This window comes from Mustelus asterias, chromosome 8, assembly GCF_964213995.1.
Source record: "Mustelus asterias chromosome 8, sMusAst1.hap1.1, whole genome shotgun sequence".
NCBI classification, from domain to species: Eukaryota; Metazoa; Chordata; class Chondrichthyes; order Carcharhiniformes; family Triakidae; genus Mustelus; species Mustelus asterias.
This window is the reverse complement of record NC_135808.1, coordinates 75,582,601-75,605,768: the sequence shown is the minus strand read 5'-3', so window position 1 is coordinate 75,605,768 and position 23,168 is coordinate 75,582,601. Positions and strand designations below refer to the sequence as shown.

General features: G+C 43.9%; 1 protein-coding gene across 3 annotated transcripts in view; it reads left to right on the top strand.

Moving 5' to 3' along the window:
- Positions 1–23,168, top strand: part of LOC144497261 (acyl-coenzyme A thioesterase 11-like) — an 82,683-nt gene that overhangs the window by 40,773 nt on the left and 18,742 nt on the right. For all 3 annotated transcript variants that reach the window (XM_078218247.1, XM_078218245.1, XM_078218246.1), the window contains 3 exons: positions 6,537–6,672; positions 9,446–9,602; positions 22,824–22,943. In XM_078218247.1, coding sequence (XP_078074373.1) covers positions 6,537–6,672; positions 9,446–9,602; positions 22,824–22,943 — 413 coding nt within the window. The remainder of the gene's footprint in view (positions 1–6,536; positions 6,673–9,445; positions 9,603–22,823; positions 22,944–23,168) is intronic.

Below are 23,168 nucleotides of genomic sequence, written 5' to 3'. Positions count from 1 at the left end.
GCACTCTTCCCAGTTCTATAAGGCTTCTTCAGAGTGGTCCAAGCGGCAGATACATTTCTGCACTAACTTATTTTTTGTGGCAACATGATGCTGCATATGTGTGCATGGGGTGTGCATCAGAGTCCTCATTCTATTTGTCAGAGGGTAACTCTTGTTGTCCATTAGTCACCTTTTGGTTTGTCCAGGTGGCTCAAATGTAGCTGGCTGAGTGGACTGGCACAGAAAGAAGGTATAATGATTTGCTGCCAGGATACTGGACATTAACCTGCCTGATGAGCAGCTTGACACTCTGGATATCGAGAGAATGGAATCCCTTTCTGTTCTGGTATAGAGCAGGGTTGACATATGCCTGCAAGGCAATGTGTCTGCAGTTATTGGCAACGTGCACCGTGGGAAAGCCTGCAATCCTCGCAAAGCTACATGTTTGCTCCCCCAGTTTCTCTCTGACAAAAAAGAATGGTTTGTAGTTAGCCTTCGTTGAATAGAGACTGTTAGTAACATCCCTTACACAGCAGCGTACAGCAAACTGAGATGTTGCAAATACGTTCAGTTCCAATTTGGAAGGAACCAGAAAGATAAAAGTTTATCTCACAGTCACCTTCACAGCCACTGGCAATGTGGTCCTTGTGCTGACTGGAAGTTGCAGAAAGTCCAAGGTCGCAGATTTTGGTGAGCGACAGGCAGACATCACATGTTGTTCCTCACTGAGGTTGAGATGGGAGAATCTCTGGGTAAATATGACCTCCTGCTGAGAGCCCTTCCAGCAGTTTATCCTACTCTGCCTGTCTGTTCATTCTCCAAGTCATGCTGTATACGAAGGGGAATTCATATTAGTTCATCCATGTCTGGGAGCAACTGGTTTGTGCAGAAGCTTTGAAGTCAACAAAAAGTCCCTCAACACCTGCTGCACACTCCCTGTAGAGTTTTGCAACTTGAAACAAATACAGAAAATGCCAAGCACATGTAGAATCATAGCAACAGCTAAAATAAATTAACTAACAGCTAACCTGTATATATTTGACCCTCCCTTTAAATAGCACTTACGAGGATTTTGATTTGATTTATTATTGTCACATGTATTGGGATACAGTAAAAAGTATTGTTTCTTGCACGCCATACAGACAAAACATACCGTTCGTAGAGTACATAGGGGAGAAGGAAAGGAGAGGGTGCAGAATGTAATGTTATAGTCATAGCTAGGGTGTAGAAAAAGATCAACTTAGTCCGAGGTAGGTCCATTCAAAAGTCTGACAGCAGCAGGGAAGAAGCTGTTCTTGAGTTGGTTGGTACGTGACCTAAAACTTTTCTATATTTTTCCCACTGGAAGAAGGTGGAAAAGAGTATGTTCGGGGTGCGTGGGGTCCTTGACTATGCTGGCTGCTTTACCGAGGCAGCAGGAAGTGTAGACAGAGTCAATAGATGAGAGACTGGTTTGCGTGATGGACTGGGTTTCGTTCATGACCCTTTGTAGTTTCTTGTCAGAGCGGGAACCATACCAAGCTGTGATACATCCGGAAAGGATGCTTTCTATGGTGCATCTGTAAAAAATGGGGAGAGTCATAGCAGACATGCCGAATTTTCTTAGCCACCTGAGAAAGTAGAGGCGTTGGTGGGCTTTCTTAACTATAGTGCCGGCAGAGTCCTACCTGCTGCTGTGTGAGGTTAAGCGAGGGTATTGACCAGAACATAGATCTTCAAAATGGCATCATTGGCATCAAATCAACTTTGGATACTGAATGATGCATGATCTGCCAGTTCTGCTTACTTCCCGTGATAGCCAGTGCATGCACACTAATACCTGCACTGTTATTGCATCCGGTGCAACTCGCCTCAAGTGTGTGTGCACTATGCCATGTTGGAGCTTGGGGGCTCTTGTGGTGCTCAAAAATGAGCACCGTTACGCACAGTTTCTCAGCCTTTCATAAGAAACACCATTTGTCATGGGATGTACTGGCATCAGCAGTTAATGAATCGAGCACAACTCAAAGTGTAATGATGTCAGAGATTCACCCAGTTCCTTTTTTCTTTGGTTGATTTGTCAAACAGTGTGCATCTGACTACAAACCAGAGCTCCAGTCAGAGGCAGGAATCTCTTGTTCTCCAAGACTGCTTGATGGAATTCCCAAGTTGCTTTCTGTAGAATTATTTACTTGGATTTTACATGCAGGCACAAGGTGAATTATAAACCAAGAAAATCTGATTATGGGTTCTGTGCTATCTTTTTTAAAAATTCCTGGGCATTTATCGCCCATCTTTAATTATCCTTGAGAAGGTGGTGGTGAGCTGTCTATTTGATCTACTGCAGGCCATCGAGTATAGGTATTGTTCTCGGGCACAGTGCTGTTAGGGAGGGAGTTCCAGATTTTTGACCCAGGGACAGTGAAGGAACAGAAATATTGTTCCAAGTCAGGAAGACGTGTGACTTGGAGGGAACCTTGCAAGTAGTGTTGTTCCCATGGGTCTGCTGCTCCTGTCCTTCTAGCTGAGAGGGGTGGCTTGTTTGAAAGTTGCTGCTGGAGGAGGCTTAGTGAGTTGCAACGGTGCATCCTGCAGATAATGCTCACTGCTGCCACTGTGTACTGATGGTGGAAGGAATGAATGTTGAAAAGCTGGCAGATGGAGTGCTGATCAAGCGGGCTGCTTTGTTTCGGATGGTGTTGAGCTTCTTAAGTGTTGTTGTAGCTGCACTCATGAGTATTCCATCCTGACTTATTCTTTGTAGATAGTAGACAGGCTCTAGGGAGTCAGGAAGTGAATTAGTCACTGCAGAATTCCCAGCCTCTGACCTGCTCTTGTTGCCATAGTATTGATATAGCTGATCCAGTTCAGTTTCTGATCAATGATAAAGCCCAGAATGATTATGCCGAGGGAAATCAGATATGGGAAGCTGTATATATGTCGTGGGGAAATTGTTAGATTTGGAGAGTCACAGAATGGTTACAACATAGAAGAAGGCCATTCAGCCCTTCATGTCCTTGCCAGCTCTGTACAAGAGCAACTTGGCTCGTCTCACTGCTACACTTTTATTCTAAAGCCTGCAAATCTCTTTTCCTGCAGGTCATAATGCAATTCCCTTTGAAAGTCACAATTGAATCTGCCTCTTCCCACTCTGGGAGGCAGTACTTTCCAAATCCCAACCAGTCTCTGCATAAAAAGCTTTTCCTCATGTAGCCTTGCTCCTTGGCTAGTGGTTAGATGGGTGTCCTCTGGGTTTCAACCTTGCAACAGTGGGAAAGTTTCTCCCCGTCTGCCTTGTCCAGACCCCACCATGATTTTGAACACCTCTATCAAATCTCCTCGCAATCTTTTCTTCTCCAAGAAAAACAACCTCAGTTTCTCCAATCTATTCACGTAATTAAAGTCCCTCATCCTTGGAACCCATTCCCATAAAACTTTTCTTCACGCTCTCTAATACTTTCATATCCTTCCTGAAGTGAAATGCCCAGAATTGGACACTATACTCCAGTTGAAGCTGAACTGGTGCTTTATAAAGGTTCACCATAACTTCCTTGCTTTTTTTTAACTTTATGCCGCAATTAATAAAGCCCAGGATCTCATATACCTTTGCCTTCTAATCTTTTCAATTTGTGCACAGATACCCTCAAGTCCCTCTGCTCCTGCACTCCCTTTAGAATTGTATTCTTTATTTTGTATTGCCTCTCCTCATTCTTCCCACCAACATGTATCTCAATACATGTCTCTGCATTAAATTTTATTTGCCACACATCTGATCATTCCACTCAGCCTGAGATCTATCACAATACTTCCAAGTTTTATGTCATCTGCAAGTTTTGAAATTGTGGCCTGTACATCTAAGTCTAGATCATTAATATAGATCAAGAAAAGCAGCAGTCCTAACCCTGACCTCTGGGGAGTTCCACTATATATCTTCCTCTAGTTCAAAAAACAATCATTCATCACTACTATTTTCTGTCACTCAGCCAACTTCATAATCCATGCTGCTGCAGTCCTTTTTTATTCCATAGACTTCAGCTTCATTGATAAGCCTGTTATGGAGCAATTTATCAAACTGGGCGAGTCCGTGTGCACCACATTAATAGCATTAACCTCAACATCCACTCTGTTGCCTCATCAAAAAACTCAATCAAATTAGTTGCACACTATCTTTGCTTAACAAATCTGTGCTCACTTTCCTTAATTAATTTACATTTGTCCAAGTGACTGTTAATTTTGTCCCTAATTATCATCTCTAAGAGCTTTTCCACCAGTGAGGTTAAACTGACTGGCTTGTAGTTGCTGGTCTTATCCTTGCACTTTTCTTTGAACGAGAATGTAATTTTTGAAATTCTCCAGTCCTCTGGCACCACTTCTATAACAGAGGAGGATTGGAACATTGTGGTCAGCACCTCTACAATTTCCACCCTTCTCTCAGTATCCTTGGATGCTTCTCAGTCCGATCCGATCCTTAGAATCGTACCAACTTTAAATACAGCTAGCCTTTTTAGTACCTCCTCTTTATCATGTTTTAGCTTATCAAGTGTCTTCACAAGCTTCTTTTTCACGATGGCTTTGGCAACATCTTCTTTCTTGGTAAACACCGATGTAAAGTACTCATTTAGTGCCTCGGTCACATCCTCTTCTTCCATGTGTAAGTCTGTTTTTTAGATCTCTAATCATTCCTAGTCCTCCTTTTACCACCCTTTTACTATTTGATGCCTTTAAAAGACTTTGGGATTCCCTTTTATGTTAGCTGCCCACCTCTTCTCATACTCTCTCTTTGCTTCACATATTAAATTTTTTTCTGAAATGTCTATATTCAACGTGGTTTTCACCTGAATTATCAGCCTGTCATCTATCATAAACTTCCTTTGACTACTTCATCTTACTCTATCTTTTTTAACATCCTGGAAGCTCTGTTTTGTTTGTCTTAGCATCACCCCCTCCTGAGAATGTACCTCGACTGCGCCCAAACCCCCTCGTCTTAAAAGACAGCAGATTGTTCAGTTACATTTTTGGCTGCCAATCTTTGGTTCCAATTTACCTGGGCCAGATCTGTTCTCACCCGATTTAAAGTGGCCCTCCCACAATTCAACTATTTACACCCTGGATTGCCCCATGTCCTTTTCCATAGCCATCCTAAACTTTCCGTTACTGAAATCAGTGCCTCATAAGTGGTCCCCATAAGTGGCATTTCATCTAGTTCACCCATCTCATTCCCCAGAACTGGATCTAACAACACCTCCTTCCTCATTGGTCTGAAACATACTGATCCTCATTTGTTGGATATAGTCATTGCCTGGCATTTGTGTGGCACAAGCATTAATTACCACATACCAATCCGAGCTGGAGGGTATCCAGGTCTTTCTGCATGTGGGTATGGACTGCTTTCCTGTGTTACAGTTCCACGGGCAAAGGCAACATCTGTACCATGTTTAGCTGGGCATTCTCCATTCATGATCATGTCGATGGGCTATTTGACACCCAGGTTCATCACATTCAAACTTCATCTCATTCTCACCAGATGTCCTAATGGGGACTTCTAGCTGGATCACTAGGTAATGATCGAGAGAGGGAGCCTGCCATTGCCACTTTTATCGTATTTGGCAAATGAACCCAATAATGTATTGAATCATTTTTCCTGAGTAGTTTCAGCACCACCCAACTGCCAGGCAAAGACCATCTCGAACAAGAGGGAACCTAACCAACTTCCCTTGACATTCAATGGCATTACCATCGCTGAATTCCCCACTATCCGCATCCTGGGGAGGTTACCACTGATCAGATACTGAATGGACTAGCCATATAAATATTGTGGGTAGGATTTTACAACCCCATCGAGGAGGGGCCGGGGCTGGGAAATGCAGCGAGCCGTTCAAATATCCACTGACTTTGGTGGAACTGGAAATTTCCGCTGGCGGAAGGGGCCGTAAAATTCTGCCCTGTGGCTACAAGAGCAGGTCAGAGACTGGGAATCCTGCAAATAGTAACTCACCTCCTGATTCCCTGAAGCCTTCCCACCATCTACAAGGTGCAAGTCAGGAATGTAATGGAATGCTCTCCATTTGTCTGGATGGATGCATGACACCAACCAGGAAAAAACAGACCTTTTGATTGGCACCCCATCCACAAGCATTTAATCCCTCCACCACTGACGTATTGGCAGCAGCGTGTACCATCTACAAGATGCACTGCAGCAACTCCCTTAACAGAACCTTCCAAACCTACGACCTCTACCACCGTGAAGGACAAGGCAGAAGATACATGGGAACACCACCACCTTTAAGCTCTCTTTCAAGCCACTCACCATCCTGACTTGGAAATATATCGCCGTTCCTTCACTATCGCTGGGTGAAAAATCCTAGAACTTCCTCCCTAACAGCACGGTGGGTGTACCTACATCACATGGACTTCAGCGGTTCAAGAAGGCAGTTCACCATCACCTTCTCGAGGGCAATTAGGGATGGGCAATAAATACTGGCCTAACCTGTGACACACAGATCCTGTGAAAGAATTTTAGAAAGGATAATCTTTTTTCAACGTTTAATTCATTAATGTAAATATCCATTTCTTGCCAGGTTCAGCTGAAGCCTATGGTTCCCAGAACCTCTGAAGAGCAGATGGAGTACAGCATTGCTGCTGAACGGCGCCGGATGAGGTTACACCACCTGGAAACCATCAAAGATCTGGTCTCCTCCAGTACAATTCAAGATGGTAGTCATTTTGTTCTCTCCCTGCCCCTGCTCCACATGCAATCTTAATGGTGGACTAAAAAAGTAATGTACAGAATAGCAGCCTTTATAGTTGTCATCCACTCAGCCCAGATTATTCAAAAATGTTGGATTTGCATCACCTCCATAGGATGTACGACCTAACCAGCCCATGCCAGTGTTAATGTTCCAATTTAGCCTCCTCCCATCTTTAATCATCTGAATCTACTGTTGTAACAATGCTTGTCTAGTTTCCTCTTGAATACATCTATACTTTTCACTTCACCCACATTCTCACCACTCTTTGGGTAAGATATTGCTTCTGAATTCCCTACTGGATTTCTTGGTGACTATCTTTTTTGATGGTCTCTAGTTTTGCTCTTCCCCACGGATGGAAACGCTCTCTCTCTGCCCACTCAATCAAAATCTTTCAGAATTATAAACACTCCTATTAGGTCACCCCTCAGCCACCTTTTTACAAGAGAGAAGAGACCCAGCCTGTCGATTCGTTCTGTGTATATATCTCCATATGTTTCAGGTATCATCCTTGTAAATCCTTGTTTCTGCACCCTCTCCAGTGCCTCTATATTCTTTTATAATATAGTAACTGGAACTGCATACAATATTTTCAGCGCGGTCTAACCAAGGTTCAGTATAACTTTCCTACTTTTCAATTCCATCCCTCTAGAAGTAAAGCCTAGGGCTTTGTTGCTTTTTTAATGACCTTGCTAACCTATGACTTAACTTTTAGTTTAGTATCTGAATGCAATCCTCATTAACGATGGCCTGAAGTATTGTGCGTGATAGTACAAATGGGAAGTAAATCACCATTTGCTTAGTAATTTGGCACTCAGCTTTGATTGATCAAACTGAGTCAGTCAGCTGTGATGCCCACCACAGCCAAATAGCCTGACAACGCAAGCCCAATGATGGAAAATGGCCACTTTGGAGCGGTGCTTTGAGCTAACCGGAGAATATGAGTTTGTAGCACAACAGAGATTTTCAGAAGGAATCCAGATCCAATTTGAGACAGAAACTGGTCAGCACAGAATGTGGTTCATATGGTTTCCTGTTGGGTGATGTCACTGCCGACTCTGATAAATCAGAAAGCACTCATTACTTAATCGAAACAGCTTACACTTTACCCCTCTCTCTCTTGTTTCTTGCTACCTTTTCTTCTCTCCTCAAGATGGGTAAGTGACATCTGACAGAACTGTTTCTTGTTGTTAAATATCAGTTTATTTCACAGTAAATAATATGAAGCTTTCAACTGAAGAGATGTATGGAATTTTGAATTGAAATTCATATTTTTGATCACTTTCTCTCTCTCTCTTTTCCTCCCTATCCCACATTTACTCTCTCTCTCTCTCTCACTCATTATCCCTCTCTCTCTACCTCAGATTCATTCTCACTCCCTCTCTCTGCTCCACATTCATTATCTCTCTCTCTCTGTCTCTCACTCTTTCTCATTTCCTCAGCTATGAGGATTAGGTCCACCTCTGTTTTCTCTTTCATCTCTGCAATGAGAGAGGCACAGGAATTTCCCAGTTTGATTCCTTTATTCAGAGCAGAGGAATTCCTCAGTCTGGAGCTTTTCCAGTTTGAGAATTGGCACTATTTTGACTGTTCTGGGAATCAAACATGCACAAAAAAACAATAGTGTGATACTTCATTTCCGTTTTCTCCAGGACTTTCTGTGCGATCAAATTCCTGAGATGAGTTCCTTTATTGTCTCTGGCTGTGTTATGCAGTTTAAAAAAAAAGAAAATTCTAAGAGCAGGATTTTATGGCCTTGCTCGTCCCAAAACCGTAAAATCCCACCCGAGGTCAACGGACCCTCCCATTGTCCGCCCCTCACCCGCTCCGATTCCTGTGGCAGGCGGGACGGTAAAATTCCGGCCTAAATCTCTGCACCAGAGAAGAAATCCATGAAAAAAACAAACCCATTTAACCATTAATAAAATCTTCTTAATACAGAGGTGAGAGGCAGTGAAGAGGTATGTTGTGACAGGCGTCTGTAAGAAGTCTCACAACACCAGGTTAAAGTCCAACAGGTTTATTCGGAATCATGAGCTTTCGGCGTACTGCTCCTTCACTCACCTGATGAAGGAGCAGCGCTCTGAAAGCTAGTGGTTCCAAATCAACCTGCTGGACTTTAACCTGGTGTTGTGAGACTTCTTACTGTGCCCATCCCAGTCCAACGCCGGCATCTCCACATCATGACAGGAGTTACTTAGTGCTGATGACACATTCTCTGTGATGCCCTGTTTCATCAGAAGATGGTTAACTGTCCGATTCTTCAGCATTTTTATTTAATTGAATTGTGCACATGTGTGAGCAGGCATTTAAATTGACAATTCTATTGCCTGTGGGCAGGAGAGAATGGAGAACTTTGTCTCCCTCGTGCATCTCGAACTGTGGGAGCTACTCACTAAGCTGAGTAAGTCAGTTTGTACTCGGAGGACTTGTGACAAGAAGTGAATTTGCAATATTCCAATTCTCTTCCCGCACTAAGACAGATTTTTCCCTGTTTCCATAGCTAGTAATTCCCGGAACAGGTCTCTAGTCTGGCGCCAGAATTTGTAATATGAACTAGTTAAAATAATAACTAATGTAGCTTTGTCACTGGAGTAAGGAACTTGATCAACCCTTCTTGTACAAGTTTATTCCAGTGGTTGCTCGCATGGATCTGAATTGCAGGGCTAGGATGCCCTGAGCTGGTCTTTAAGTGAAAAGCTGAGATATGGTTTACATGTGAAATGTGTTTATTAAACCAGAGCCGAATGGTGAAGAATGGCAGAGTGCAGTTCCAGCCGGGAAGACCAGGGTAGAGAGCATCGAGCTTGTCCTACCACCTCATGCCAATCACCAGAGTAACACTTTCGGAGGACAGATCATGGCTTGGATGGAGAGCGTTGCTGCAATCTCAGCAAGGTCAGATCTCTATTGTGTTTGTTTGCTGTCCCTTCTTTCATAGGCTGTTAGCTGGTCAGCTGGAGCCCTGGTTACAGCTTCCCACTCGTGCTGCTCTGTAGTGAGCTACCACCAGAGCACTGCAACTTCAATAAGGATGAAGAATGTTTCTCTTACTGACCCGCTTCCCTACCCCACACTGTAATCATTTCAGTGATCAGACTCTGAAGATAGCATAAAATGACTTTAAAAAATATTTTCATTGAATTGAATATTTGACCTTCTCCCTTCTGTTATTCAATGACCTCCCATTTTTGATTGGTAATTTTTTCAATTGGCAGTTTTCGTTGCAGCTTATTACTTGCTGACAGGTACTGGGTTACCTGTAAAGCTATAATTCACAGCTACTTTATGAATGTAAATTATGAATCAACTACAAGAGCTTTGCAAATGCAGTGTGGTAAAGGGAGCCAGATCGAGATGCAGGAAGTGTGATAAGCAAATAAAATGTGCACCAGATAGATATTTGTTTATAGATAGGAAAATATAGGTATTTAGATACAATTATCAGTCTATGTTGTGCTGACGTGAATTTGGAGTGTATGGGATGGATTTTCATCTGTTCCTCCTAAGCGTAAAGCATCTCTTTGGCAGTGCAGAGAACTGAAAATCAGCTGGTAGAGGATTTATCCTGAGGAGTGGAGGCTCTGTGATCTCCCTACTGATGTGCTGGGCTCTCCTTGCATTGAAGATGGGGATCTTTCTGGGGCCTCCAGGATGTAGCAGGACTGCAGAGCCTTGATCTGATCTGTTAGTTACGGGGTCACCTAGCTCTTTCTGTAACAAGCTGCTTCCACTGTTTAGCATGCATTTGGTCCGCTCTTGTAGCTTCCCCAGGTTGGCATCTCATTTTTAGGTATACCTGATGCCTGCCCCTGGCATGCCCTCCTGCACTCTTTGAACCAGGGTTCGGCCACCGTCTTGATGGTGATGATAAAGTGGGGGATGTGCCGGGCCATGAGGTTACAGATTGAGGTGAGTGCAATTCCACAGCGCCTCATGGATCCCCAGTTGAGCTGGTAGCGCCACATAACACAATGGAGAGTGTTTTAATTGTGAAGATGGGACTTTATCTTCACAAGGACTGTGCAATGGTTATTCTCAATATATTGTCATAAATAAAAGTGCCTGTGACAAGGCCCACTAGGTTTTTCCTTCAAGTTGGTTCTCTTACTACGTGCCACAGGCCCTGTCTGCTTGATATGTCCTTTAGGACCTGGCCAGCTCGGTCTGTGGTGCTGCTACCAAGCCAGTCTTGGTGATGGAAATTGAAGTCCCCACCTGAGTACATTTTGTGCCCTTGATGCTCTGAGTGATCGGTCCAATTAGTGTTCAACACAGGGAGCGCTGACTCATCAGCTGAGGGAGGGCGGTTTCTGGTAATCAACAGATTTCTTTGTCCATAAGAACATAAGAACGAGGAGCAGGAGTAGGCCATCTGGCTCCTCGAGCCTGCTCCGCCATTCAATAAGATCATGGCTGATTTTTTTCATGGACTCAGCTCCACTTACCCATCCGTTCACCATAACCATTAATTTCTTTACTGTTCAAAAATTTATCTATCCTTGCCTTAAAAACATTCAATGAGGTAGCCTCAACTGCTTCACTGGGCAGGGAATTCCACAGATTCACAACCCTTTGTGTGAAGAAGTTCCTCCTCAACTCAGCTCTAAATCTGCTCCCCCTTATTTTGAGGCCATGTCCCCTAGTTCTAGTTTCACCCGCCAGTGGAAACAACTTCCCTTTATAATCTTATATGTTTCTATAAGGTCTCCCCTCATTCTTCTGAATTCCAATGAGTATAGCTCCAGTCTACTCAATCTCTCCTCATAAGCCAACCCTCTCAACTCCGGAATCAACCTAGTGAATCTCCTAGTGCACCCCCTCCAGTGCCAGTATATCCTTTTTCAAGTAAAGAAACCAAAACTGTACACAGTACTCCTGGTGTGGCCTCACCAGCACCTTATACAGCTGCAACATAACCTCGCTGTTTTTAAACTCCACCCTCTAGCAATGAAGGACAAAATTCCATTTGCCTTCTTAATTACCTGCTGCACCTGCAAACCAACTCCTTGAGATTCCTGAACAAGGACACCCAGGTCCGTCTGCACAGCAGCATGCTGCAATTTTTTACCATTTAAATAATAGTCCATTTTGCTGTTATTCCTACCAAAATGGATGACCTCACATTTACCAACATTGTACTCCATCTGCCAGACCCTCGCCCACTCACTTAGACTATCTATATCCCTTTGCAGACTTTCAACGTCCTCTGCACACTTTGCTCTGTCACTCATCTTAGTGTCATTTTGACACACTACACTTGGTCCCCAACTCCAAATCATCTATGTAAATTGTAAACAATTGCGATCCCAACACTGATCCCTGAGACACACCACTAGTCACTGATCGCCAACCAGAAAAGCACCCATTTACCCCCGCTCTTTGTTTTCTGTTAGTTAACCAATCCTCTATCCATGCTAATACATTACCCGTAACACCGTGCACCTTTATCTTATGTAGCAGTCTTTGGTGCGGCACCTTGTCAAATGCCTGCTGAAAATCCAGATACACCACATCCACAGATTCCCCACTGTCCACTGCACATGTAATGTTCTCAAAGAATTCCACCAAATTAGTCAAACATGACCTGCCCTTCATGAACCTATGCTGCGTCTTACCCATCTTTGCCCATCTTTGATCTGATACCAGGAGACTTCACTGAGCCTGGAGACTCTCCCAACTGTTCCCACCATCTGTGGTGGCCTGGCCTACCAGCCAGACAGGTGAAGGTAAAGTCACCATAATTCCAAATGACCAAAGCTTCTCTCCACTTTGAAGAAGAGAGCTGACTGATTTTAACTTGAGGGTCATCACACCTCAGGTGAGGGGCAAGATTGAGAAGGTGGACCTTCATGAATAACCTCAGCTGGTACAGGAATTGTACCTGTGCTGTTGGTGTCACTCTGCATCAAGAATAAGCTGTCCAGGCAACTGAGCTAAACCAACCCCCTCAGTCAGACAGGATATAACTATGGATGGTGATGGAAGAAGTCGCAGTTTCTCTCTACTGTTGCTTGCCTCTCTGTTTTTCCCTTCACAGCTACTTCTTTTTTGCTTTTGGGTGGGAGGCGATGTGGTGTTGTGGAAAGTGCAATGGTTAAGTGGTGGTTAGAGGGTGGATGTAGGACTGAGATAATATAATAGGCCCGAAAATTGTTGTGGGGAGACATCAGGCACAGCGAGGGGTCCACTTGTTGGGTATAGATTTGTTTTGAGGTGGCTGGGCGTGTAGGAAGGTAGTCTGGGTGCAGGTTGGCTGTGGGGAAAGTATGGGAAGAATTGAGCTATATTGTCTGTAATCACAGTGAGACAGACTGTCTGTGTGCCCTGAAATCCTGTTTCACCCACTACCTCCCCTTAGTGATATTATGACTTTTCAACATGCTTTTGCTCTCACGCTCCATCACCACATTGCCTCTAATGCATTCTCTAATACACCTACTTTTGCCCCTTATGCCCCTTAAATGCCCTGCAATTTAATCAGACTGCATGACTCCCCCTCCCACCCCTTCTATTCCTTGCTCTTCACCTTGCATCCACTATCACAACGACATCCCACCCTGTTTCCCCATAGAACCATGGAACCATAGAAAATTACAGCTCAGAAACAGGCCTTTTGGCCCTTCTTGTCTGTGCCGAACCATTTTTTGCCTAGTCCCACTGACCTGCACTTGGACCATATCCCTCCACACCCCTCTCATCCATGAACCCGTCCAAGTTTTTCTTAAATGCTAAAAGTGACCCCGCATTTACCACTTTATCCGGCAGCTCATTCCACACTCTCACCACTCTCTGCGTGAAGAAGCCCCCCCTAATATTCCCTTTAAACTTTTCTCCTTTCACCCTTAACCCATGCCCTCTGGTTTTTTTCTCCCCTAGCCTCAGTGGAAAAAACCTGCTTGCATTCACTCTATACCCATCAAAATCTTATACGCCTCTATCAAGTCTCCCCTCATTCTTCTACGCTCCAGGGAATAAAGTCCCAACCTATTCAATCTCTCTCTGTAACTCAGCTTCTCAAGTCCCGGCAACATCCTTGTGAACCTTCTCTGTACTCTTTCAACCTTATTTACATCCTTCCTGTAACTAGGTGACCAAAACTGTGCACAATACTCTAAATTCGGCCTCACCAATGCCTTATGTAACCTTACCATAACACTCCAACTTTTATACTCGATACTCCGATTTATAAAGGCCAATGTACCAAAGGCATTCTTTACGACCCTATCCACCTGTGACGTCACTTTTAGGGAATTCTGTACCTGTATTCCCAGATCCCTCTGTTCAACTGCACTCTTCAGAGTCCCACCATTTACCCTGTACGTTCTACTTTGGTTTGTCCTTCCAAAGTGCAATATCTCACACTTGTCTGCATTAAATTCCATTTGCCATTTTTCAGCCCATTTTTTTAGTTGGTCCAAATCCCTCTTCAAGCTTTGAAAACCTTCCTCACTGTCCGCTACAGCTCCAATCTTTGTATCATCAGCAAATTTGCTGATCCAATTTACCATATTATCATCCAGATCATTGATATAGATGACAAACAACAATGGACCCAACACCGATCCCTGCGGCACACCACTACTCACAGGCCTCCACTCAGAGAAGCAATCCTCCACAACCACTCTCTGGCTTCTTCCATTGAAAGAAGTCTCACAACACCAGGTTAAAGTCCAACAGGTTTATTTGGTAGCAAATACCATAAGCTTTTGGAGCACTGCTCCTTCGTCAGATGGAGTGGAAATGTGCTCTCAACCAGTGCAAACAGACACAAAATCAAGTTGCAGAATACTGATTTAGAATGCGAATCCCTACAACCAGCCAGGTCTTAAAGGTACAGACAATGTGGGTGGAGGGAACATTAAACACAGGTTAAAGAGATGTGTATTGTCTCCAGACAGAACAGCTAGTGAGATTCTGCAAGCCCAGGAGGCAAGCTGTGGGGGTTACTGATAATGTGACATAAATCCAACATCCCGGTTTAGGCCGTCCTCATGTGTGCGGAACTTGGCTATCAGTTTCTGCTCAGCGACTCTGCGCTGTTGTGTGTCGTGTGAACGCCGGCATCTCCACATCAGTTCTTCCATTGAGCCAGTGTCTAATCCAAGTTCCATGTTCCTTGCGATCCCATTACTGCGTCATTTTGTGTACCATTGCGATCCAGAAGCTGCTTTCCTGGCCTTTTCTTTTTGTAACATGGTTAGTGCATTCCAATCCCTCTCTTGGCTATATCAGATCACGTGCTGTTTGCCCCTCCTGATCACCTTCCTTTCGCATGGACTGCGTCTGCCTATTTGTTCACCTCCATTTCAATGATTTCCTATAATTACCATATCGTTCCTTGTCCCTTATCCACTTTCCCTTCACTGAACCACTAAGTTCTCCTCCCTCACACTGTTACTTTTCCTTCCCCCATCCCATCCCCTAATAACTAACGGTGAGCACCAGGACAAGCAATTCACCAGGAAATGAATACAAGGATGGGAATTCGGAAAATAAATCACCTCTGCGGTTCTGGATCTGACAGGAGTGAGTTAGTGAGGTTAATGCTGTTGTTGATGTAGGTGTACGTGGATGTCTAAAAGGAATTTGATAAAGTGCCGTGCAACAGACTTGTGCACAAAGTTAGAGCTCATGGAATAGAAGGGACAGTAGCAACATGGGTACAGAATTGGCTGAATCACAAGAAACAGAGAGTAGTGGTTAATGCGTGTTTTTCAGACTGGAGAAAAGTTTATAGTGGAGTCCCTCAGGGGTCGATGATCAGATTCCTGCTCTTCCTGATATGTGTTAATGACCTGGACCTTGGGCACAAATTTAAAATTTGCAGATGATACAAAACTTGGAAGCATTGTGAATGTTAGTGAATCATGTGGAACTTTAAAAGGACATAGACAGGTTGGTGATATGAGTGGACAAGTGGCAGATGAAATTCAATGCAGAGAAACGCAAAGAGATTAATTTTGATAGGAAGAATGCAGGGAGACAATATTTTAAAAAGGGGGGCAATTCTAAAGGGGTTCAGGAGCAGAGGGACCTGGCTGTATATGTGCATAAATCATTGAAGATGGCTAGACAGGTTGAGAGGGCGGTTAATAAATCATACAGCATCCTAAGCTTTATTAATTGGGGCATAAAGCCCAAAAGCAAGAATGTTATGTTAAACTTGTATGGAACGCTGGTTCAGCCTCAACTGGAGTATTGTGCCTAATTCTGGGCGCCACGCTTTAGGAAATAGCAAAAGAAGCAAAGGCAACAAGAGGAAAACTTTTTCATGCATCGAGTGGTTAGGATCTGGAATACGCTGCCTGAGTGTGTGCTGGAGACAGTTTCAAACAAGGCATTCAAGAGGGAATTGAATTGCTATCTGAAAAAAGAAGAACGTGAAGGGCTATGGAGAGAAGGCGGGGGAATGGCACGAAGCTAATTGCTTCTGAAGTGAGCCAGTACAGACAGGATCGGCCGAATGTGCTGTAACTTTCTGTGATTCTGTGATATTTTGGAAGGTAAATTCTGCATGGAAATGTTTTAGGGATCTTTGGAATAATGAGTAAGCTAGTGAGTTATTACATAGAAAGCTTTGTGGGAAACTGGAGAAACTATGATTTCCAAAACATTAGGTGGCCCTCGATTGCTAGTTTCCTGTTATTCCTGCCGTTATCCTGTTGTTTTTAATGGATTAGGTATTACTGACATTGTCCACCAGATGGAGACAGCTCTCTATTTAAAGGAGGCTTGCAGAATCTAAACAGAACGCAATCAGAGAATGGTACAGCACAGAACATAGAACATAGAACAGTACAGCACAGAACAGGTCCTTCGGCCCACAATGTTGTGCCGAGCTTTATCTGAAACCAAGATCAAGCTATCCCACTCCCTATCATCCTGGTGTGCTCCATGTGCCTATCCAATAACCGCTTAAATGTTCCTAAAGTGTCTGACTCCACTATCACTGCAGGCAGTCCATTCCACACCCCAACCACTCTCTGCGTAAAGAACCTACCTCTGATGTCCTTCCTATATCTCCCACCATGAACCCTATAGTTATGCCCCCTTGTAATAGCTCCATCCACCCGAGGAAATAGTCTTTGAACGTTCACTCTATCTATCCCCTTCATCATTTTATAAACCTCTATTAAGTCTCCCCTCAGCCTCCTCCGCTCCAGAGAGAACAGCTCTAGCTCCCTCAACCTTTCCTCATAAGACCTACCCTCCAAACCAGGCAGCATCCTGGTAAATCTCCTCTGCACTCTTTCCAGCGCTTCCACATCCTTCTTATAGTGAGGTGACCAGAACTGCACACAATATTCCAAATGGGGTCTCACCAAGGTCCTGTACAGTTGCAGCATAACCCCACGGCTCTTAAACTCCAACCCCCTGTTAATAAAAGCTAACACACTATAGGCCTTCTTCACAGCTCTATCCACTTGAGTGGCAACCTTTAGAGATCTGAGGATATGGACCCCAAGATCTCTCTGTTCCTCCACAGTCTTCAGAACCCTACCTTTGACCCTGTAATCCACATTTAAATTAGTCCTACCAAAATGAATCACCTCACATTTATCAGGGTTAAACTCCATTTGCCATTTTTCAGCCCAGCTTTGCATCCTATCTATGTCTCTTTGCAGCCTACAACAGCCCTCCACCTCATCTACTACTCCACCAATCTTGGTGTCATCAGCAAATTTACTGATCCACCCTTCAGCCCCCTCCTCTAAGTCATTAATAAAAATCACAAAGAGCAGAGGACCAAGCACTGATCCCTGTGGCACTCCGCTAGCAACCTGCCTCCAGTCCGAAAATTTTCCATCCACCACCGCCCTCTGTCTTCGATCAGACAGCCAGTTACCTATCCAATCTGCCAACTTTCCCTCTATCCCACACCTCCTTACTTTCATCATAAGCCGACCATGGGGGACCTTATCAAAGCCTTACTAAAATCCATGTATATGACATCAACTGCCCTACCTTCATCAACACACTTAGTTACCTCCTCAAAACATTTAATCAAATTTGTGAGGCACGACTTGCCCTTCACGAATCCGTGCTGACTATCCCGGATTAATCCGCATCTTTCTAAATGGTCGTAAATCCCATCCCTAAGGACCTTTTCCATCAATTTACCAACCACCGAAGTAAGACTAACCGGTCAATAATTACCAGGGTCATTTCTATTCCCTTTCTTAAACAGAGGAACAACATTCGCCACTCAAGAATGTTGCATTCGGTGCAAATCTTTAAAAAATGTCATCAGAGCACCTCATTTAACTCCTAAAAATAATGGCAGAGATTATGAATATTGACGTGCAGTTTAAGAAGGAGAATGACGAAGGGTCAGGGGAAAGGGAATTCAATAAAGTGGAAAATTCAGCATCTTGAAGCACAGCTGGCAAATAATAGGTGGAAGAGGAGAGTTCAGGAATGGGGATTGTAGAGTAAGGAAAGAGATAGGGAGATGCAAGGTTTTGATGGGGTTTAAACACAGGGTATTGGAGGACTGGGGATCTTTGACTGAGATCAGTGACTGAGATCATGAGCAAGTACAAATTGGTGTGGGATTGAGTGAAATGCAACTCGAAGAGGGTGCAGAAGAGGAGGCTGACCAAGAGAGCACTGGAATAGCCCTGACCACGGTGCCACCCGTGTAGATTGTTGTATTGTTGTTTCTCCAGCAGTGATAATCCCTCCATCCTGATACATGGAGCATTCACGGGCGGCATGGTGGCACAGGGTTTAGCACTGCTGTCTCACAGTGCCAGGAATCCGCATTCAATTCTTGGCTTGGGTCACTGTCTGTGTGGAATCTGCACGTTCTCCCCGTGTCTGCGTGGGTTTCCCCAGGGTGCTCCGGTTTCCTCCCACAGTCTGAAAGATGTGCTGGTTAGGTGCATTGGCCATGCTAAATTCTCCCTCCGTGTACCTGAACAGGCACCGGAGTGTGGCGACTCGGGGATTTTCACAATAACTTCATTGCGGTGTTAATGTAAGCTTACTTGTGACAGTAATAGACTAGACATTCTGTGTAAACTGGCACCTCCTTCGTTTTACTTTCCAATATCAACAATGCTGAAAATAATCAGCAGTTCAGTCAACGTGTGTGGAGGAAGAAGCAGGGGTAACATTTCAGGGGTAACATTTCAGGGACGCTCTCCTCCTCACGTTCTCTTGCTTAAAACCTATTGCATTTGTAACTTTTCCCAGTTCAGGTGAAAGGAGATCGATCTGAAACATTAACCTATGTTTTTCCTCTCCAGAGATTCTGTCTGGTCAGCTGAGTATTTCCACCATTTTCTGCCTTTGCTCCTCAGTGTGTTTGTTTGGGCATTTTCAGTTGAGTCTGATTCTGTCCATTCTCCAACAGCAGCCACTGGATAGCAATCTGGAGTGGGAACCCTGGATGATTGTGTTACAGTTGTGAGGTCAATAAAATTGCCTTATAAGATTACTACAATTTGAGGCTGTAACTTTAAATATAGGGTAAGTGAAAGGGACTACAAGACCTCTGCTCGAGTCTGCCAGACAGTAAGCCTGGGTGGTTTAATTGTTAGCAATCTGAAGAAGACTCATTGTCTTATTGAGAGGCAAATGCAGGGTATTTATACTTGGAAATATTGGCAGCAGGTACTGAGTATCCCATGGATAGACCACAGTCCAAGGAAGGCGTTATAGCTATTAAACTGTAAACAGTATTCCTTTACTTCTAAGATGAGAGGGAGTTGAGATCAAATATAACGAATTAATATTTCTGCGTGAACAAAAAACAAAGAAAATTACAGCACAGGAACAGGCCCTTCGGCTCCAAGCCTGCACCGACCATGCTGCCCAACTGAACTAAAACCCCCTACCCTTCCAGGGACCATATCCCTCTATTCCCCTCCTATTCATGTATTTGTCCAGACGCCGCTTAAAACTCACTATTGTATCCGCTTCCACTACCTCACCCAGCAACGAGTTCCAGGCACCCACCACCCTCTGTGTAAAAAACTTCGTACATCTCCTTTAAACCTTGCCCCTCGCACCTTAAACCTATGCCCCTAGTAATTGACTCTTCCACCCTGGGAAAAAGCTTCTGACTCTCCACTCTGTTCATGCCCCTCATAATCTTGTAGACTTCTATCAGGTCACCCCTCAACCTCCATCATTCCAGTGAGAACAAACCAACCTCTCCTCATAGCTAATGCCCTCCATGCCAGGCAACATCCTGGTAAATCTTTTCTGTACCCTCGCAAAGCCTCCACATCCTTCTGGTAGTGTGGTGACCAGAATTGAACACTATAATCCAAGTGCGGCCTAACTAAGGTTCCATAAAGCTGCAACATGACTTGCCAATTTTTAAACTCCGTGCCCCAGCCAATGAAGGCAAGCATGCCGTATGCCTTCGTGACTACCTTCTCCACCTGCGTTGCCACTATCAGTGACCTGTGTACCTGTACACCCAGATCCCTCTGCCAATCAATACTCTTAAGGGTTTTGCCATTTGCTGTATATTTCCTATCTTTATTAAACCTTCCAAAATGCATTACCTCGCATTTGTCCAGATTAAACTCCATCTGCCATCTCTCCGCCCAAGCCTCCAACCAATCTGTATCCTGCTGTATCCCCTGATGGTCCTCATCGCTATCCGCAAATCCACCAACCTTTGTGTCATCCGCAAACTTACTAATCAAACCAGTTACATTTTCTTCCAAATCATTTATATATACTACGAACAGCAAAGGTGCCAGCACTGACCCCTGAGGAATGCCACTTGTCACATTTCAGAAATGCACCCTTCCACTGCTACCCTCTGTCTTCTATGACCGATGATGTGGAGATGCTGACGTTGGACTGGGGTAAGCACAGTAAGAAGTCTTACAACACCAGGTTAAAGTCTAACAGGTTTATTTGGTAGCACAAGCCACAAGCTTTCGGAGCGCTGCCTTTATAGGGGCAGCGCTCCGAAAGCTTGTGGCTTGTGCTACCAAATAAACCTGTTGGACTTTAACCTGGTGTTGTGAGACTTCTTTCTATGACCGAGCCAGTTCTGTATCCACCTTGCCAGCTCACTTCTGATCCCATGCGACTTCACCTTCTGCACCAGTCTGCCATGAGGGACCTTGTCAAACGCCTTACTGAAGTCCATGTAGACAACACCCACTGTCCTACCCTCATCAATCATCTTCATCACTTCCTCGAAAAACTCGATCAAGTTAGTGAGACATGACCTCCCCTTCACAAAACCATGTTGCCTCTCGCTAATACGTCCACTTATTTCCTAGTGGGAGTAAATCCTGTCTCGAAGAATCCTCTCCAATAATTTCCCTACCACTGACGTAAGGCTCACCAGCCTGTAATTACCTGGATTATTCTTGCTATGCTTCTTAAACAAAGGAACAACATTGGTTATTCTCCAATCCTCTGGGACCTTCCCTGAAGCCAGTGAAGATACAAAGATTTCTCTCAAGGTCCCTTGCCTCTCTCATATTTTGCGATATATCCCATCAGGCCCTGGGGACTTGTCTACCTTAATTTTTCTCAAGAACCCCAATACCGCCTTCTTTTTGATCTCAACATGACTCAAACTATCTACACCTTTCTCAGATTCAGCGTGGATACAGAGCAAATGGGGAAAAGCGTGAGCAAGCGATTTTTAGGTTGCAGGCTTCCTCATTAACCTGGGCATGTCACAGACAGACAGCAGTTGCAGTCTTGTCTTGTGGTCTGCAGCCAACTGAGAAGGAGAGAACACAAAATGGAATCAGCCAGGTCTGCACCTTAAGCAGAGAAAATGCTTAATGTTCTGTTCTTATGTTCATCACATAGAACACAAGTGAGAATTTGGAATCAGATTGAAGACCAAGTTTGTAAGGTGTTACAGGAGGCTGGAAGATTCACCTAGCTTGGTAATATAGGAAGGAGTCTATTGCATAGCACTTACAGTGAAAACCAGTTCTGGGATTAAAAATCCCTCAGCTGGGAATGTAAAAAGGAAACAACCCAGTGGAAGCTGGGAACAAACGTAAACCTTTTGTGATAAAAACTTTATTTTTTTATGGACATAAGTCATAAAGAATGTTTACTAACATAGTTTAAAGTATAAGCTGCCAAAAGAAAATTATGTTTAGTCAATAGTATTTTTTAGTCATATGTTAGAGTCAAAGGTTTAAAAGTGTGAAATTTTGCCATATTCTTTCAGCAAATACCTAGAAGTTTGAATTTCTCTTTAAAAGTTATAGCTCTCTGCAGGGATCATAAAAATTGTTTCTCCCCTCAGCCTTATCCAGGGATGATAATGTCAAATGATAAAAGAATTGCTGTGCTTGCTGAAATCAGCTAACATTACATACCCCAGGATTCAAACCTGCAATCTTCTAGTCTGTATGATTTAGTAATACACCAGATGGGGTGGCAGGGAGGCACAGTGGGTAGCACTGCTGCCTCACAGCACCAGGAGCCCAGTTTCAATTCCCGGCTTGGGTGACTGTCTGTGTGGAGTTTGCACATTCTCCCCGTGTCTGCGTGGGTTTCCTCTGGATGGTCTGGTTTCGTCTCGCAATCCAAAGACATGCAGGTTAGGTGGATTGGCCATGCTAAACTCTCCCTCAGTGCACTCGAACAGGTGCTGGAGTGTGGCGACTAGGGCATTTTCACAGTAACTTCATTGCAGTGTTAATGTAAGCTGACTTGTGACACAAATTAACCACTTACCTCCTTGACTTTGTCTTTTAAATCGAACAAAGCCACAGCTCCACATATCCAGCTAAATAATTAACTATTCACTTAAATTGATGAATTTTCTAGGTATCTTGTTCACTATTTTGGGGGAGTTTGCAAAGGGACAGAGCCTTAAACTGGGACTTCTCAGTGATCTGCCTGTGGCTACTGGATTTAGGGTATTGGTGTGTAATGCTGAGCACAGCCCTGCATAGAAATGGCAGTGTTCACATCAAAATTCTGTTTTATTGAATATATTCCTCCTGGAAACTAAACGTCCCTGTTGAAGTAAAACTGTAGTACTAATTGGAAAAGGTGAATGGATGGCAGAATTGTTACATTCCATGAATTTTACTAATCTTCAGCTAAATTTTCACTCATTAAATGAAACTTTAATTATTTATTTTTGCCTAATTATGTTTGTAGCCGTTTCTGCAAGGAGCATCCAGTGCTGAAAACCATTGACATGTTCCACTTCAGGGGACCCTCACAAGTTGGGGACCGCATAAATTTGAAGGCGATAGTTAACAACGCATTTAAAACAAGGTGAGAATGAAGCTTCACATCTCGGCCTCTTCAGACACCAGTCAACCTACGTATGTGAGAATTGATCCCATTATAACTACAAATCAGAGTTGGGCCTGCCTCTGACCTCGCCCTTTTCATTGTACAGCTCTTGTGTGACACGCAACTGACTTTTCATGCAAATCAAAGTGGACTAGGAAGAAAAGCCAATTTGGTCCCTTGATTGAGCAGAGCTAAATATTTTAA